The following is a 20,317-nucleotide window of genomic DNA, read 5'->3' as shown; positions in this document are numbered from 1 at the left end:
AGATTTAGGACACACTGTTTAGTCTTGGCGTCTTCTGTAACACTGGATCAAGCTCCGGTAAGAAATATCTGTTCAGAGTTAGAATAAGGAAATACTAAAAATCTCACAAGCACATTTCAAAGTTATGAATCAGACGTCTTTATTGACAGATTGAAAAGTTCTTTTTTTTCAGAACCATTGCTAAAACAAATGCCTTACAGACAGGAAGTCACAATCTAATAACAGTCTGGCATAGATGTGAACTACGGATTGTCATTAAAGAAACATGGCTGAGTTTAAGGCTTTTGTAACATAATAGTCACTAAACTAACTAAAATGAATTTGTAAGGGACATGACAATGATGAAAATAAGGCTGAGGAGGCAAATCAGGACTGTGGCCAAGATGTTGAGGCAGCGGGCAGTGGAGCCGTAGTGTCGGGCACCAGTCATGTCTCCAGCCATCTTCCGGTCTCTGGCCTGGAAGGACCAAAGCACATGGATTTTAGAAGTGGATTCATAGTAATGCTCGACCTCAAGGGGCCGTAAACCGCCAACACTGACCCGAAGCTCAGTCTGATGAGGTTTGCTGTACTTCTACTTTGGAAATGAGATTTTCTCCCATTTCTTATATATAGTGTTCACATAAGTGTTCTGATTCTTCATATTTAACAATGTCCAGCAAAGTTTGGAACACATTTAAAGTTGTCTAAACTATGTCTCATAATTAGACTAGATTAGATTGTAATATTTTGTTTCAATATTTAAACTTTTCATCTTCAAGCCCAGTGATTTCTATAATCTCAGAGATGAACATTGTCTCCTAACTGCCCGTGCTCTGCATGATTCTTGTCATGGTCTAAGTGAGGGCTGTGCTTTGTCTGCAAAAATATGGTGAAACGTTTATTTTCCACGAACCCTATCTCTCCTTTGTTTAAAAACAGTGCTGCTTGAAATTGAAAAACAATTTTTTTTCAATATTCTTTGATCGGCAATAGTAGAAGATTCCACATGAATGAAAGTCACCTTGATAGAGTAGACGAGAGCCGCCAGTCCGAGGCAGCAGGGATTCAAGTGGAAAAAGTTGAAAATTGACCAGATGACATGGTCACTGGGCGCCTCCGAGGCGATGTTCACAGTGGTGTACTGAACTACTGTAGGTCCTCCAGGCTGTCCAGGCTGTCCAGGGTACCCAGGGTGTCCAGGGTATCCAGGGTACCCAGGGTGTCCAGGCTGTGCAGGGTACCCAGGGTACCCAGGGTGTCCAGGGTACCCAGGGTGTCCAGGCTGTGCAGGTAACCCATCATTGCTCCCCTGCAATGCAACATTCTCAGTCGGGTAACTCACAGGATTCATGCTGTCAGCTCAACTGCAGTTTGGAGTGTGGGTTGCAGGAAGGTGCGCAAGAACTCAACTCCTCCGGAAGTTGCGCAAAAACTCAACTGTCAATGTAACTATCGGTTATTTTTTTTCACCAAATTTCCAATGAAACGCATCACACAAGGGAACAAAGACAACTTTTAGGAACCACTAAATTTAGTCTTAAAAGGAGAAGGTCAACTAAGGCCGGAATCAGGCCACGTAGCCTGTCCGGGCGGGGCGTAGTGCTCCATGCTGTCTCGCAAGACGGACACGTGAAGGCTACACTTCATCCGGGGCAGGTTCAGGCTGATATAAACCTTCAATTTTGAGGAATTGGGGCTGGCTTTTTGGGCTTGCGCGAAGGCAGAAGAAAGGGAAGGTGCAACTCTTAACTTGTGTTCAATTTTAAAGTAACTTTTCTCCGGACTTTTGGCACGACACTTTGCTCACTGGTGTCGGCTTCATTCTATTCGGGTGTTGCAAACTGTTTGATGAACCATTTTTTCTCTCTATTTGTATCCAAATAGATACACTTTGAATCGATTTAAATAAACAAGTTAAAGCTTAATTATTTTCTACGACTCCATTTTTTCATCTTGATCACGACAAAGAGAGAGGGGCCTATTCTACGGGGTACCACTCAGCCCCTGAGGTAAGCTGAAGAACTGCTCACACTACGGCACATGTACTGATTTCATCACACACACACACTCTCACACACAGGGTCACGGGCAATAGGGAAGTAGGAGAGACAGTGTGAAAAGATTTAAACCAGTTAATCACAGAGTAGGAAGATACAAATTATTCTTGTTGCCCCGAATAGCTATCCGAGCACTATACTATATCAAAACCAAAGTACAGGGTTAGAGGGTGAATTAAAATCAAATAAGAAGAAGAAACAAAAGATCCGTGTTCCACGCTTTAAAACAATAAACTAACACACCGTCGGTATGGGTTTATCTCTTTAAAAATGTATTTTTAGAACGTGCCGGAGAGAAAGGAGAAGGAGAAGCACGTGACAATTGTGATGTCGTGTCTGACAGGCATTTGTCTTAGCAATGGTTCTGAAATGGTTCTTTGTCCATTAAACAATCCTTTTGATTCCCCCCCCCCCCCCAACTGACACATAAATAAAACATATATCATAGTTTTTGATGATTATTTTATGACATGCTGTAATATGACGCTTCATGGCTTATTTTATGTCATACTATACTGTTACTTTTGTGAAATACTATGCCTTTTAATAATTGTATATGACATACTACCGTATGACTTTCTTTTTTTTACCATCAAAATCTCAATTTCAGAAAGGCATCCAACTGACAAACTGAACTTTTGTTTGTTGACAAATAAAAGCAATTCTTTTGATTTCATTTGTCATTCAAAGAAAGTTGAGACACAATCATCACAGACAGGAAATCTCAAACAAATTCTGGTATTCAAACATTTTATCACTTTTTTGAAAAGGAAACTATACTATGATTATTAGTAGTTTATTATTTCTAAGACTTTTTATGACTATTTTTCATCATGCTATGGTCTTTTTTATGACATACTGTACCATGACTGATTTGTTTCGACATACTTCTGACTCTTTTCAACATGTTATACGATGACTTTTTCGACATACTTTATTACTTTTTTTGACAGACCATACTATGACTTTTGTATAAGTTTTCAACAGACTATATTATGACTTTTTTATGACTTTTATAAAAATACTTTAACATGAGTTTCTTTATGACTTTTGTCGACATACTATACAATGATTTTTTTATTTTCTTCGACATACTATATTACGACTCTTTTCAACATACTCAACATACTTTTTCATACTATGACTGTTTTAGGACTTTTGTCGACATGCTATACTTTTATAACGTTTTTTTTTACATATTATAATATGCCTTTTTTGATATACTATACTCTGACTTTTTCTGATCATTTCTTCGACATACTATACCAAGACTTTATTTTTCAATTTTCACGAGTTATTTTCGACGTGCTATAATATGACCCTTTTTCAACATACAATATGATTTTTTTCATGACTTTATTTCGGCACGCTATTGTAACATAGTTGAAAATGTTCAGGTTAAATCCTGCTAAATGGGAATGATCTTCCACCTGCTGTTGTAAATTTGTACCTGCACTGAATAGTAGACACAAAGGATTATGGGTAATCCTCAAAGCAACGGAGGATTCGCTACTCGACAGAGCATGCGCTGTTGTCCACAAGAGATGACCATTCTACTGTTGTCCTTTGTCATGAATGCAGATGTGGAATAAACCTGCTGTCACCACAAGCCTGACCAGCTCCATGAGATTCATTTAGCCAGGAGACATCTCACAGAGGTTCCGTTATGCAACACTCAGAGCTCCTCTTACAACGTGAGCGCAAAGCTGAGCTATGTTCACATTCATGCTCTGAAATGCAGTCCAATATGCAAGCTGTGTATTTTGGATAATCTGCTGCTGCACACCCATTGAAAACTCGGAGAGCATCCAATAAAGTCATTGCATGTGTGTAATCACACCAACATTACATTGTTGCACTGTGCATCTCATCATCAGAGTCCAGCGTGCATTACTGCAAACGAACCAAGAACGGTAAATGGCAGTCTTGTATTATATTGTTGCACTCTCATCACAAATAAACCAAAGTGAAAAATTACTGTTTATTGAAATTAAAAAATATTGCTTGGACCAGGATCATACCAAACTCGCTTTGTCAGCCATTCATTTATAACTCAACTTATGTATTTGTTCTGCATTTGTTACTTTGAAGACTTGAACGTGAAGAAAGTCCAAAGTGGAGATGGAGCGACGCCCACCTGTTGATAGCTTCCTCCAGCCAGCAGGGGGCAGAAGCTCTTGTAAGTGAGCCTGGTCTGATATTTAATGGGTCGAGAGTGAGCTAGAATACAAACCTCTCGTCTTGTATTTAGATTCTTTCCTGCAGAAATAAAGAGTTTAGTTGAAATAGATGATGTAAATAAGAAAAGGCTCTGCCCTAATTACATCTGTATTATTATTGTATTACATTATTATTATTATTTTGCACAGTTCTAGCACCATTCTTCTGTCAGTTTAAATGTAACCCTGTAATTTGGTGCAGTTTTTGGAGAACATGTGAAATGTGTAATAGTCAGTGTTTTATCTTCAACAAACAATTGAATTTAAATTTTCTATAAAATCAAAAATTCAATAAAATCGGTCAAGTAATTTAAATTGCTTTTTTTTTAATTACACTAAATCTCGTACCCTGATAGTAATAAACAAACAGGAACTCACTGTATGAACGAGGATTGATCTGCTGCATGTGAGTCTTCTTTGCTACTTCCAGAGAAAGAAGAATGATCCAGAACCAAGTGCAGGGAAGGAATTCAGCCCAACGTACACATGTTGTTTCATGTTCGTGATTTGGTATATGACACTGAAAAGAGTCCCTCATGTTTCACCAGCAGTGCTGGATCACTTTTCTGTATTTCCCCTCAACACACACACACACACACACACACGTACCATGTTTATATGAATTATCTTCTCTGTGTGTAAGGAGATATATGGTGACATTTTTGAAGTAACGATGTCCTGGGGAGTTTTCTTGTTAACAGACTTCAGTTACTTTTTGATCAGCCCATCAGAATTAGTCCTGCATCTATTCATACAGATTTAGGACACACTGTTTAGTCTTGGCGTCGTCTGTAACACTGGATCAAGCTCCGGTAAGAAATATCTATTCAGAGTTAGAATAAGGAAATACTACACCTCGCCCTGTTTCCTTTTTGGGTGGAGTTCTTTGGCTTGAAATCAGCACCAGTGCAAATGTCAAAACACCATCATTTGTGGAAATTATGGAAATCTGTATGTCTGTTTATTTACCTTAAAAATCTCACAAGTACATTTCAAAGTTATTAAACAGACGTCTTTATTGACAGATTGAAAAGTTCTCTTTTTCAGAACCATTGCTGAAACAAATGCCTTACAGACAGGAAGTCACAATCTAATAACATAGTCTGGCATAAATGTGAACTACAGAACTACAAACATGGCTGAGTTTAAGGCTTTTGTAACACAAATGGAAAAAGTATCTGTTTTGCTTGAGGATATAAGTAAAAAAAAAAAGGTAAACAGGTTACAAATTGCGCTGTAAGTGTAAAGCACAAAACCACAAGAGTCACTAAGCCACAGCAGCAGGCAACTCTGAACACCATTTGAAATTTAGCCGTAGTGATTATAACCCCCGTAATACTGGTAACTGTAACTGTGGTTCACTTGTACGGCTATGACAATGATGAAAATAAAGACGAGGAGGCAAATCAGGACTGTGGCCCAGATGTTGAGGCAGCGGGCAGTGGAGCCGTAGTGTCGGGCACCAGTCATGTCTCCAGCCATCTTCCGGTCTCTGGCCTGGAAGGACCAAAGCACATGGATTTTAGAAGTGGATTTATAGTAATGCTCGACCTCAAGGGGCCGTAAACCGCCAACACTGACCCGAAGCTCAGTCTGATGAGGTTTGCTGTACTTCTACTTTGGAAATGAGATTTTCTCCCATTTCCTATATCTAGTTTTCTTCACATAAGTGTTCTGATTCTTCGTATTTAAGAATGTCCAGCAAAGTTTGGAACACATTTAAAGTTGTCTAAACTATGTCTCATAATTAGACTAGATTAGATTGTAATTTTTTGTTTCAATATTTAAACTTTTCATCTTCAAGCCTAGTGATTTCTATAATCTCAGAGATGAACATTGTCTCCTAACTGCCCGTGCTCTGCATGATTCTTGTCATGGTCTAAGTGAGGGCTGTGCTTTGTCTGCAAAAATATGGTGAAACGTTTATTTTCCACGAACCCTATCTCTCCTTTGTTTAAAAACAGTGCTGCTTGAAATTGAAATTGAAAAACTATTAATTTTTTTCAATATTCTTTGATCGGCAATAGTAGAAGATTCCACATGAATGAAAGTCACCTTGATAGAGTAGACGAGAGCCGCCAGTCCGAGGCAGCAGGGATTCAAGTGGAAAAAGTTGAAGATTGACCAGATGACATGGTCCCTGGGGGCCTCCGAGGCGATGTTCACAGTGGTGTACTGAACTACTGTAGGTCCTCCAGGCTGTCCAGGGTACCCAGGGTGTCCAGGCTGTCCAGGGTACCCAGGGTGTCCAGGCTGTCCAGGGTACCCAGGGTGTCCAGGGTACCCAGGGTGTCCAGGCTGTGCAGGTAACCCATCATTGCTCCCCTGCAATGGAGCATTCTCAGTCGGATAACTCACAGGATTCATGCTGTCAGCTCAACTGCAGTTTGGAGTGTGGGTTGCAGGAAGGTGCGCAAGAACTCAACTCCTCTCTGAAGTTGCGCAAGAACTCTGTCAATGTAACTATCGGCTTCTTTTTTTCACCAAATTTCCAATGAAACGCATCACACAAGGGTTGGCTGTGGATGTTAAAAATAATATACAATACAAGCCTTAAAAAAATCCCGAAGAGTTTGCAGATTCATTTAAAAAAAACAAAAAAACATTTTGTCCATTAAACAATCCTTTTGATTGAGTCGAGGCATCATAGACAGGAAATCTCAAACAAATTCTGGCATTCAAACTTGATTGCAGACATTTTATAACTTTTTTTAAAAGGATACTATACTATGATTATTAGTAGTTTATAATATTTAAGACTTTTTATGACTATTTTTCCCCATGGTCTTTTTTATGACATACTATACTTTGACTCTTAATGATTTGTTTCGAAGGACTATATTATTACACTATACTGTGACATTTGTGTTCCTTTTTACGACATACAATAATGACTTTTTATGGAATACTATACTGTGACATTTTTTTGGCATACTGCTCCATCACGTTTAGGACATTTGTCTGACATACAATGTCGCATAGTGCTTTTAAAATTCATCACCAACGCTGTGGGCATATTGCTGAACATTTAGCTCACAACACTTTTTGCAGAGGACGTGAGCGTGAGATCAAAAGCAGTGACGATCAGACACTTACAATGCATCACACGTGGAACAATATTACCCCGACTCAGGCTTTAGAAGCAGGCTTAAACCCCATCATGTTCTGCTGCCTTCCAATGTGTTTATTTTGTACATCAGGATTATCTCTACATTTGTATACATGCTCTTTTAAAGTTTGTTTTAAGTCCTTTCAAGTTTTAATGTTTTTAAAGCTCTTTGAAACTTTGAAAAAAACCTTAAAACCACATAACCAAATGTTTCCTGTGCACAGGTCACACATTATTTCCCTCGAGTATAAAATGGTAAAATGTGCCGATATGTATCCCAACTGCTAAAACAGTATATTACCAATAGCTACTTTTTAGAATATGTATGTAGTATTGATTTGGTACAAAGCCTTTAATGTGGCGTGATTATGTAGAGTGGGACACACCTGGATCTAAAGAGCCTAAAACAGCAGTCCAGCAGCTGATACCTATTTGGGTATCGGTAACTGCTGGGAGGTAGATTTAAAAGCCCACACGCACGTACATGTCCAGTGGTTTACCACTCTACTGGGTAAAGCACCAAACAGACAAGAAACCCACTAATGTCAGATTTAAATCAGTCTTGCTGCCATTTTGATCACATACTGTGTCAAAAGATCCATGAAGATGCAAACCTGCTGAGACGGAAAGAAATGGAGACAAAGGGAAGCTGCTGATACGCTTTGATTACAAGTTCATTAATACAGGCACTGAACACACAGCTCATCCGAAAAAGGTTCACTTGAACATTAATGAAAACAGAAACGTTACATTGAGATGATCATTTGAGAGTTTACAAATACACAACAAAGCACGTGACAGACAATTCCCATTGGACGGTGCTGCCTTTGATTGTTTGCTGTTGTGGATCTTTGTAGACTGAAAGTGAAAGACATAGCTTTAAACTGAAACTCCTCTACAAACTGTCACATTTTGTAATATGCCGCTAAACACTTCACCATTTTAGATCGGAACCCATTAGTCAATGTATATTCACATCTTTGATCACTAGGTTACTGTTGACTCAGTCTCTTCCTACATGTGAAGAAATGTGGCAAACTAACAAATAAAAACTGTAAGCGAATCACAAGTGATTCTTCTAGTTTAAGGGCAAAATTATCTGTGTTTGGTAGTTTTAATCCACAAAAAAGGCACTATTGTTTTAGCTGTAACGGAAATAAGTCCTCATCTTGAACCTTAGTTTTTATCAATATGCAGATGCCCATAAGAAACCAGTAAGACTGACGAGGGTTTCCCATTGCCAGTTCTACTCATTCAAATAAAACATAGTGATCATTGCCCATAGTGAACAAAAGCCCTGTCATTCGCACAGCCACGAGCCGATCCTGCATAACAAATCAAGGTATTTGACAAATGTGAACAAAGACTGAAGACATTTTGAATCGCTGGATTTGTTTTCTTTAAGTTAAACTTAAGCCAAAGAAAAGAGTTGGATCATCATAACATAGTAATAAAAACCTGAGTAATTAAACAAAAACAATCATCACCTGTCATAGTACTCTACAGCAGTTGGGGTTAATTGATTTAATGCAGACAAACAAAAATGCTAAAAGTCGAGCAGTAAAATAATTAGACTCCACGATAGAGAGATTCATTAATCTCATCATAGAGTATTGCTAGCTTTGAGAATTTGAAAGAAAATCAATTGTTTGGATTGACTGAATTCAAAATGAACCAACCCAACCCTGACACTACAAGGTTCGTATTCCAGTCTCGGCACCGACGGTAGTTTGAAAGTTAATCCCCATCTTGTCACTGGTAGTAGCAGTTCGTAATCACAGAAGTGCATTTGCTAGAAGATAAATGGAAGAGGTGGAAATTGAAGTCCTCACATCTTGGAGGACGCGGCGATGGCCGAGACTCCCGGACGGCCGTAAACATGCGCAGCTGTGTTCTGAGGAAGACAAAGTAGAAGGAAGAGGTAGAAAAACAATGGCTCAAGTGTGCAGAGTATAAACAGCATAGTCCACAGTAAACTGGTGACATACTGGTGAAATTTAGGTGAATTTCCTCCGGTGATCAATGCAGTCACATCTTATCCATTTGAAATGGCCTCATTTAAAAACACACCGAGGTCACACTTACCCAGTGTTTACGCTTAACGTTTAACGGGTTCAGTCGGTCCATGTGACAATAACACTACTTCTTTCATGGTACATATCTGGGATACAATGATGAAACCTGTATCTGCAGCTTAGAAGTACATACAAAGTAGAGCCGAGGCTGCTGGTAAAGTCATTTGTTTTGAAACTATTTGGTAATAAATTGAAGTACTCGACACATTTGAATTTTGACCTGCTTGTGGTGCGAGATGAAAAAGGGACAATTACCTCAAAATCAGAAATGTCTAAGTCATGATGGCACTGAAGTCATTATGATTGGTCATCTGTGGGCCATGAATGTCTGGACCAAGTCCTATGACAACTTCGACTCAAAGTGAGGGATGGATGGACCACAATGGCATCCGTGGCAGATGGACTGTGACTCAACACTGGATTTCACCTTACAGGAAATGGGTTTACCTTCTTGGCCTCCTCATTGTACTCGTTGAGAAGCGTCTGAACCCGGTTTCCATAGTCCGGGTGGACAGCCTTCAAGTTCTCAACCTGCATGAAGAGCCAGACAACCAGATGTTAAAAAGGCCCTGAAAACAGATTCTCAGCTTCTCATGAGTGAACTAAAATCGACCAAAGTTCCGGTTCATTTGGTGACTTCTCGTGAGAAGTCTGTATCCGTTTCTTCCTCTTTTGGTTTGAACTGGGCAGGGTTATTTTGGAAAAAGGGGATGTCATGTGATGTCAAATGTGATGACCGTTGGTGGATTGTTTGGCTTGAAAATATGTATCTTTAGGTGTCACTTATTAGATGATGATTGCATTTTTAGCTGTTATTGTAGTAGAGAAATACGTAAGAACTGAAGCCATGTTTTCAGGGGCTTTAAAAAGTTTCTCAATATCTAATTACAGAGTTTCTTATAGTTTAAAATTTGGTGGATTATCTCTTGCTAACCGAAAAACTGTTGTAAAGTATGACCACAAAAATAAAGCGGAAACCCTGAACTGGAACTGAAAGCTTTACCCACATCTGCACAATGCCTCAGGGGGTTTCTGATTGTGTTGCTGGTGAGGGAGGCATGGAGGATAATAAACTCTGTAAATGATATTCAAAACATCTCTGGTAGTTCTATGTACGATACTATGGGGAACGAACACAGCAAATATTAGCCCAATAAATCCAGACTGGGTTTGGTCACTGTGCTTCTGTGGTCGCGTATGCATCATGATATCACGATCATAATTATGCAGTTGATACTCAAATGTTAAACATCACTTTCCCCTGACAACACCCATCCTGTTGAAAAACTGATTCAGTGCATTGGCGTGATTAATAACTGTATGAATGTCCCAAAACTTTCCCCAACCCAAAAGAGACTAAATTAAAATTGTGTTACTCCACTACCAAAAACAAATAAATCACTAAATGGCGTATTGGCCAAACTTAAAGTGTGTTAGCCCGCTGGTAAAGTACAAACAGCCAGACCTCTTAGAGCAGTGGACCTGAGACATGCTCTTTTAAAGTTTGCTTTAAGTCCTTAAAACCACATAACCAAATGTTTCCTGTACTGGTGCACTTTAAAAAACATCCTGTGGTTTCAACATGAAGCTGATCTGAATATGTGCAATTGCTTCCCAAACAATCATTATCAATCTATAGAAATGATGATGAAGATAAGCTTCATGATGAAACCACAGGATGTTGCTTTGTATATACGGTATATATATATACCGTATATATAGCTATATTTTTAATCGCATGTATTTTTTGTGTTTAATCGCATTGTTATGTCAAAGTTCAATAATGAATTCGAAAGTAGTGTATTGTGCACTTTTATTTTAAAAGTACTGCTATATGAACAAAATAACATTTGGTTTGCAAATGCTTAAAACACATGAGGTGCTTTTTAACAGCAGTATTCCCTTTACACAGTAGTAGTTATATTTCTTCAATATCTGTGCTCAGTGTGTGACTGTATGTGAAACGTTCCACTGCTGTGCAACAGGAATAAAATGTTTCAGCACGTTTCATCTAAATGTGTCTTGTGTCTTCATGACAGTCAGAGCATGTGAATGCAGCTCCACTTTTCCAGACGTGGTTTGTGTGCGAGTAACTGCAGAATTGCGGCAGTGTGTGGTTGATTGCGTGCAGCGTAATGTCTCAGGGAGACATCGATTATTGTTTCAATGTATGTTTTAAATCTCCTTTACTTTTGCCTTTATGCTTTTAATAGTTTCATGTGAAGCACTTTGAATTACCTTGTTGTTTAAATGTGCTATACAAATAAACTTGCCTTGCCTTACTGTTCATCAATATAATGCAGTAACTCCGAGATGATGATGTTACCCAACGATCAAAGAATAAAGACACTTTACGCACAATTTAGGTGTATTTTCCCTTCAAGTCACGAGATGCAGGTAGCATGTTTTATACTTAATGTGAATATAATTCATACTTTGTTGGCATCTTATTCTGAAAACCGGATGTTAGTCTGAAGAAACCGGATGTTGTCTCACGTTAATCTTTCTGCTAACTCTAGTCCTTCGCTCGCTCCCGATCTGTGCCGTTTGAATGCGTTTACCGTGAATTTCAGCATATACAGTGGGTACGGAAAGTATTCAGACCCCTTTAAATTGTTCACTCTTTGTTTCATAGCAGCCATTTGCTAAAATCAAAAAAGTTCATTTTATTTCTCATTCATGTACACTCAGCACCCCATCTTGACAGAAAAAAACAGAAATGTAGAAATATTTGCAGATTTATTAAACACACACACACACACACACACACACACACACACACACACACACACACACACACACACACACACACACACACACACACACACACACACACACACACACACACACACACACACACACACACACACACACACACACACACACACACACACACACACACGACAGTGATGTGACAAGGAGTTTGTGGATACAATAGCAGGTGATGTGGACTCACCATGCGTTTCTGGATGAAGAGCTGGGCTCCCTTCAGGGCCCCTGCCATGTTCTGGCAAAGTCTCTGGCGCTCCTCTTCGTTCAGGACCTGCGTGAAGAAGGTGCGAACCTGCAATAAAGCACAGAAGAAAAAAAAAAAAAGAGTTGACAACCTGGTCAAAGTCGATTAACTCAAAATGAGATTCATAAATGAATTCACGAAAGAAAACAGTTTAAAAAGAACATTGACCAACCCGCCAATATGCTAAGTAGCAGCAGGAATCCCACCTGGTGAGACATTAAATGATCTCCTTTGCAGGATTGTATTTTAATTGTGGGTGATAAGTAATTGATTATCAATTGATATGAATTATACGTCTATGATATAATCACCATCTAGAGCAGTTATGAACGACGAGCTTATTTACACATTGCGCTGAACAGGAGCAACATTATTTGGAGCCGTGTTTCTGATTCACTCTTTTAGTTCCGCTAATTAGCCGCTAAACGCTCCACTACGCTCACCAGCTTGTCGACAGCTTTGTCTGTCTGTCTGTCTGTTGTCTGTCTGTCTGTCTGTCATTGGGCAGGAAGTGTACAGTGGGTTTACAAAAGCTCTTTTTTTTTTCTTTTCTTTGCAGAAAGAAGCGCTCATGAGTGCAGAAAAAGGAAACCAAAACAGTTGAGGTGAATACTGGAAACGAGTTGAAAGAGGCTGAATGTCTTTGCAAAGCTGAGGGGAGCAGCAGAGTTGGGTGATAGTTCTCAGTAGGTTTGGCACTTTGATCATATGATCCACTGTCGACATAAAAATATTCATCAGTGCAGCTTTTTAAATAACATTGAAAGTAAGTATTACAACTGTAATAATATATTCATCAATCCTCTAACACAGCGGTTCCCAAACTTTTTAGGCCGCGCACCCCCTTCTACATCCCGACTGGGTTCGCGCCCCCCCCCCCTTAATAAAAAAAAAAAAAAAAAGAAGCAACAGAGCCTTTTAAGCCTTCATAGCCGCATAAGAATCGGACCAATGAGAGAACAGTTTGCTCGCGCGTGGCATTTGTTTACAAGATTTAGTCCGCTGTTAAATGTTGCAGTGTGAACACAAACCAAACATTGTATCATATTAATCCCTGAATCGGAACAAAGCAAATGAACTGAAGGTGTGAAAACGCCCTGAAACACTGCAACAAAGTTTCAATAACTTTCAGTGACACAAGGTGTCACTTTTAAAGAGCAATACGGATGCGAGCACACACGCACAGGCTCAGAGGCAGATTATCACATTTAATTTACAATTAATGAGCGACTAATGCAGCCAGGATGTCTTCGGACAAAGCATCGATGCGGCGCGACACAGTGTTGTTGGACACCGGGATCATGTCCAACTTTTTTGCTTCTTTCTCCCCAATCATACATTCCACCATCTCTCTGGCAGCTGGCAAGCTCACGTCTTCAGTGATTGTGTGAGGTAGCCCCTTTCTCGCTATTCTGTAACCAGATATGAAGCCCGTAGTGCGTTATTTATAGACCAACACATGAATGAGACTCCAGTTGTTTTTGGCTGTTTTGTAACTCCTCCAATTTCGATATAAACAATGTAAGGGGCTTTTGACTTGCACTGGCATGCTTGGTGTTCAGGTGGCGACGTAAATAAGAGCTTCAGACTGTTAGCCAGAACCTCACTGCACACCACGCACTGTGGCTTTGGGGAATCTGCGTTGCCAATCCAAGTGAAGCCCAGACACAGATACTTTTCATCATATTTCCTCTTTTTTTCCCAGTCTGATGCTCACTCTCGTTTCCTCTTTTTCACCTCGACTCCGCGATGGGCCGATGTGCTCCCGATTTGTCTGTGCTATCCCTTCCTCCTTTTCGGTCTCGGCCTCTCCCCAACGCACCTCTCCGTTCCCCTCGCCTCCGATTCCTCTCTCTCTCTCTCTCTCTCTCTCTCTCTCTGTCCCTCTCCTCTTTTACGACTGATAGCTTCAGATGTCCCACCTGACAGTTTTTAAATTAAAATTACTTTTTTTTTTAATATTTAATATTATTACACCATCAGACCGCCATTACACTTTTCCTCTCGCGCACCCCCTAGAGGCAGCTCGCACCCCACTTTGGGAATCCCTGTTCTAACAACATGAACAGCAGTCTTCATAAACGCAACAGCAACAATTACTTTCACATGAATTACAAAAAGAAGAACGGTCACAATGTTGAAATAGTGACAGGTTTGCACAACAATGGACGCCAGTTTTCGAGAGAGAGTTAAAGGACTGTTCATGCAACATATTGTACTTTGTTTACAGTACAATACAGTAAGTCATTGTCAGTTAAAGAAAGTGTGTCTGATCATTTTGTACATGCGTATTGAGAACAAACAAACTGCATTAATATTCAAAGCATGCTACAAATGACAATTACAAAGACTTGTTAAGTGTTGTATACTGAGTAAAAACAATGGGCAGGTAGCAGACTGTTCTATTTAATTGGTGCTTGTGTGTAAAGTTGTGATGTGAATACCACATCATTATAACATATCATTGAGAAGAGTTCATATCGTTTTGAATCAAGCGTTTGCTTTGGAAACGCTTTACACTTTACAAAGGGTGTGCATGAATATATTGTATGTAATACACAAATCAAAAACACTTATTTAACTCTTGGAGGCACACAGCTAAACATGCCTATAAATATGTGACGCTATCGTTACCTGTGTAAAATTATCGTCATCTGCACTGTTGTAACGTGTCACATCTGGAGACACCTGGAACTTGGACTCCAGAAACCGAGGCTGGGTCTCCGGGGCACTGAAGCTGTTGGGAAAGTAGTTTGGAGCTCCACCTAGAGGCCAAGCAGACGAAACACGGTTGAGTCGGCTCACAAAATAAAGAAATCAATGATGGAAATGATGGAGCCACATCTCCTGCTTAAAACAGTGAAGCATTTATCGCCGTCCTTGTTACCGTTTGCACAGAGAAACACGCACACACCGGACTACGACTTACCTTGGTTGTCAAACATGCACATCGGACCGTCGCGCTGGTAGTTGGTCACGCGGGTCCTGAAGGGGCAGTTTACGGGGATCTGCAGGTAGTTGGCTCCAAGCCGGTGTCGATGTGTATCTGGGTAGGAGAAGAGGCGACCCTGGACAAAGACACGACACACAAGACAAAGCACGGTTACACTGTAGGTCTCTATACTGTCAATGAAAGCTTTGAGAAATGTATTAACGAGCATTTAGTCCATCTTCAGGTCTGCTGGAAGGGAAAACTATTCAGACTTGGGAAGCCTGAACATTGCCTTTAACAGGACACCATAGACATTATCTGGCCACTACATATACAAACAGATTTAGTTATTGGTGTTTTCATCTCATGTATGGTATAAATGCAGATTTAGGTATACCAATGGCAGCTTTAATAAATCACTGAACTTTTTGTGGGGTTACCTGCAGCATCTTGTCGGGGCTGGGCTCGATGCCCGGTGGCATGTTGCTGGGGTCAAAGGCCAGCTGCTCCACCTCTGCAAAGTAGTTGACTGGGTTCCTGTTGAGCACCATCTTTCCCACAGGGATCAACGGGTATTCTTTGTGTGACCAAACCTGAATGAGGAAAACACAAATTAGCTGAAAAATCACCGTAGCCCACCGCTGGGTGGGGAAAACATCACACCCAGGGAATAAACTCATTGAACATGGAGCTAAACCGTACGACACTCAAAGCCTGTATGTGGTCACAGCAAACTGGCGACGTAAACATTTCACCAAGTTATAATTCATCTGTAGTAGGGGTGTAACGGTACGCGTATTCGTATTGAACCGTTCGGTACGAGGCTCACGGTTCGGTACGCATGACGAACCGAATACATTTGGAAAAAAAATAAAAAATTATATATATATATATATATATATATATTTTTTTTTTTTTTTTTTTTTTTTTTCCAAACCTTTATTTAACCAGGTAGTCCCATTGAGATTAAAAATCTCTTTTGCAAGATGTAAGTAACAATACAAGATGTAAGTAACAATACTACATAACATTAAGGAGCAGTTTTTGTTTGTTATGCTTATGTGTTGCTAAGAAGACACCCCAGAAGATGAGTCACTCAAGTATAGTTCAATCATTGTTCAAAGTCAAAGAATAAGTACATTTCTCTGGCATTTATAGTTTTCTACTGTACCGAAACGTACCGAACCGTGGCTCCACTGTATCGTACCGAACCCAACCGTGAATTTTGTGAACCGTGACACCCCTAATCTGTAGGGCTTCTCAAACTTAGTTGTTAAGGTTTTTCTTCAGTCGACCAGATGCAGGTTTTATTAAGAACTGCTAACAATGCTGTCACCCTACAAACTCATGTGTGATAATGTCAACAGGGTCGTTTAGGTATCCTACAACAGCTTATAATGTGACTGCATCCCCAGTTTGCTCTGCTGTGGAGGCATGTGGTACCTTTGTGACGTCGAAGGGGTTGAACTGGAACTTCTCAGCCTGCTCGAAGCTCATGACCTGGATGAAGAATGTCCAGGATGGGTAGTTTCCATCGGCAATGGAGTTGAACAGGTCTCCGATGGCATAATCTGGGTTGGTGGATGCCATGCGGTCGGCCTCCTCTACTGACAGATTCTTTATTCCTTGATCCGTCTAAAAACAAACATGACATACTGGAACACAAGCAATGCCAAAGTCCCAGGATGTGGATCTACGAGTTAAGTCTGGGCTCAAACAGACCTTGAAGTGGAACTTGCAGTAGAAGCACTCGCCATCATCGTTGACCAGTTTGAAGGTGTGAGAGCCGTAGCCGTTCATGCGACGGAAGCCATCAGGCAAACCTCGATCGCTGAACAAGAAAGACACCTGCACAGAAGACACAAGGTAATGACGAGTCCTGCATAGTTTTCTGCGACAACTACTGTTGATGTAAACCATAAACAGGTCAGTGTAGGTATAAATACAACCAGGGGAATTATGCATCCATCAATCTTCCTTTCTGAAACAGTCCTCTGTACACTCAACCAGAATCAGCTACCTGATGCAGACTCTCAGGCCTCAGGCTCCAGAAGTCCCACACCATGTCAGGGTCTTTCATGTGGGTTTGGGGATTGCGCTTCTGGGAGTGGATGAAGGACGGGAACTGCAGAGGGAAAAGTGGGCAAATTACGTTTCACACTTGATCCATGTTAACAGAAATGTTGTGAAATGTGTATTTGATCATTTCTTGTGCCTCAGTATGACATGCAGGTTTGGTTTACATGTGTGTTTTTGGAATACATTAAACTTTTTCATGACTGATGAAACTAGTTATACAATGGGCTCCTGTAGTTACTTGGGTGTTTTAGAGAGTTCAGTTCCAGGCTTAAGTTACGGCTCACACACCATCCTCCACTCACTCACCAGTATGGCGTCCCTGATGAAGAAAATGGGGGTGTTGTTGCCAGTCAGGTCCCAGTTGCCCTCCTCAGAGTAAAACTTGACTGCAAAGCCTCGGGGGTCTCGCACTGTGTCTGCTGATCCGCTTTCGCCAGCTGAAATAAAATTGAAATAAGAGAGAACATGCGATTGATAAAAGGAAATAGATAAGTTCAGAATTCCACAGACATCGTCAGAGCCAATAGTTCTCATTTCAAAAGTAGAAGACGAAATTATTAGTCGATTACGCAATGAGTCGACCAAAAGAAAAATAATTGGAAACTATTCATTTTTACAACAAAAGTGCATTTCAGCAAGGACTGAATCAGACATAAACACACGGTTATTCTTACCCACGGTGGAGAAGCGGACAGCGATGGGCGTGGTCTTGCCGACATGTTCAAAGACCTTGGCCTTGCAGTAGCGAGTGATGTCATGAGTCACTTCAAAGTAGCCAAACGCTCCTGCATCATGGAGAGGATAAAAAGATGAATCATCTTAAACATGCAATATCGCAGTTGACTCAGATTAGTGGAGTGTTATGTTGCCATGCACTGGAAAGAATGCTCCCTCCAAACTGAGGATGCTCAGTATCTGCCCAAAGGCTTGCAAAGATTAGCATTTGCCTGGAGCTAATCCACAGACAAGAATGACCGTTATTTATTTAGTTTTCCTTTTTTTGTCAGTTAGTTCTCTTGACTTTTCTTGGACAGCTGCAGTGTTTTTATACACAATGTAACATGTCACACATTTTATTTTGTTTCGTTAGAAATAAGGTTTTATATTCCTCAATGTGAGATATTGAAAAAAAGTATTGTTTTTGTATCAGTATCAAAACAAAGGAAGTATCAAAGCGGAAGTATCAAAACTTCCGCTTAAATAAAAAACAAAAAACATCCAATAATAATCCAGCTCTACTCGCGTCACAGAGCTTTGACCCTGATTCACTATGTACTGAAAGAGGAGGTGAAAAAGGCAACAATGTCCTTTTGCAAAGAGTAACAATTGGGAGACAACACTTCTTGTATCGCCAACACACAGGTGACACAGAAGAGACTTATGAAACACCCACCGCCCCCTTTGGCATGCACCACCCTCTCTGGGATTCGTTCCCGGTCAAAGTGGGCCATTTCATCTGTGAAGACCACATCTTGGACAAGCAGAGGGCCCCTCGGTCCCGCAGTCTGCACGTTCAGCTTATCTCCAATGGGATGGCCGGCCCCTGTGGTCAGTGTGTCTGGCCTCTGTTGCAAACAGAATTTGCTTTTAAAAAAACACCACATTAACTTATGCAAGATACGCATCGTAGGCCAACTGTGAAGAAATTCCTTCATACCTAGTACATTTGTTTGCATAGGAGATGAGTGGATAAACAGAATAAATTTCCCATAAATAAGGGCATGGAAGTAAAAAACTCCACGCACCGATGCTTGCAGGATTGCACTAAGAATATAAAAACTGGCTCCACCAAATCAACCCGCTGAGATGACATGAGTTACGCATATTAAACTGTTAAACTTCCTTATTATCACAGCTGTAAATCATTTCCCAAGATGCACTCTGCTCACAGTTAAAACATGCTGACTGAAAACTTGCACAGCTGCTAAAACAGCCTAATTAAAAATATATATATACACTGAGACAAGTACAACATTTAATCTAATGTGAAGTGGTTGTGGGGACATGGACCACAACTCGGGTTACTTAAGGTGATAGCAGCTGTTTGCTCTGGTTATATAACTCACAGGGGTAAAGTTCCACCACAAACATGCCTTTAGACAATGACCGAACCTAGTTACTTAATATCTAGACTGAATTGCCCTCCTTAAAAAAGGACTTTTATGCGTTTTTATTACAGTTAACGCTGCTTTACGTTATTTGAATTCTTTATACGGGCTAGTTTAGCATGTAAGGTTAGCAAACGTGTAAGGTTAGCAAACGAGCGTTTTCTAGAGAGCCCTTTGCTAAAACAACGATTATAAACAACCTCAACACAAACAGCTGGCAGCATCAAGCTAACTGTGACATGTCTGTGAAGTCGGGCTTCTTGAACGCCAGCTCGCCCGAAAAGCTAGCTTGAGGTTCTGGCTGCTAACGTTGGCTTGTTTACCACAAACGACCTCTCACCCATTTATCCCAAGTCAGGCAGCAAGCAACATTTGATTAAATGCAATGTATACACGGACCTGGAGCGCCCTGTTCTCCTTCCACGTCTTCATTTGATCGGTAGCTTTGCCCCTGTTGTCAGCCATCTCGACAGGTCAGCGTCAGAGCACGTTTACACCACTCACTGTTGGGTAACGTTAGATGCTGTAGAGATATATTGATGTTTGACAAAATTCTTCCTCGACTTGCTCAATGTGGCTCCGCCCCCTCTTGCACCCCTGCTTTCTGATTGGCTGAAAGGAGGAACCTGACCTACTTTCGGCTCTGCTGATGCAATGTGAGGAGAAAGAACCAAGTTTATTGTCTTCACAAAATACTGAATTTCACGATAAAGTTTCAATGTGCAAAAGTATTTAATTGG

At 40.4% G+C, this 20,317-nt stretch overlaps 2 protein-coding genes across 2 annotated transcripts; both read right to left on the bottom strand.

Annotated features, from left to right (window-relative positions):
• Window positions 1–5,452: 5,452 nt before the first annotated feature.
• On the bottom strand, window positions 5,453–6,639 carry LOC306776011 (uncharacterized protein). Its single transcript, XM_079266602.1, has 2 exons — window positions 6,314–6,639; window positions 5,453–5,755 (listed from the first exon to the last, which is right to left on the bottom strand). The coding sequence occupies exons 1-2, from the start codon at window positions 6,623–6,625 to the stop codon at window positions 5,567–5,569; spliced, it is 501 nt and encodes a 166-aa protein (XP_079122728.1). The 5' UTR covers window positions 6,626–6,639; the 3' UTR covers window positions 5,453–5,566.
• Window positions 6,640–8,012: 1,373 nt separating this feature from the next.
• cat (catalase) lies at window positions 8,013–20,129 on the bottom strand. Its single transcript, XM_079269800.1, has 13 exons — window positions 19,977–20,129; window positions 18,863–19,034; window positions 18,144–18,254; window positions 17,776–17,906; window positions 17,411–17,515; window positions 17,113–17,238; window positions 16,834–17,025; window positions 15,831–15,983; window positions 15,388–15,526; window positions 15,093–15,223; window positions 12,399–12,506; window positions 9,890–9,973; window positions 8,013–9,261 (listed from the first exon to the last, which is right to left on the bottom strand). Exons 1-13 carry the CDS (start codon window positions 20,040–20,042, stop codon window positions 9,196–9,198), a joined length of 1,584 nt encoding a protein of 527 aa, XP_079125926.1. The 5' UTR covers window positions 20,043–20,129; the 3' UTR covers window positions 8,013–9,195.
• Between the last annotated feature and the right edge of the window lie 188 nt (window positions 20,130–20,317).

The sequence above is a fragment of the Melanostigma gelatinosum genome (genome assembly GCF_949748355.1).
Source record: "Melanostigma gelatinosum genome assembly, chromosome: 1".
NCBI lineage: Eukaryota > Metazoa > Chordata > Actinopteri > Perciformes > Zoarcidae > Melanostigma > Melanostigma gelatinosum.
Note: the sequence above shows the minus strand (reverse complement) of the source record. Positions and strands in the feature narration are given on the sequence as shown.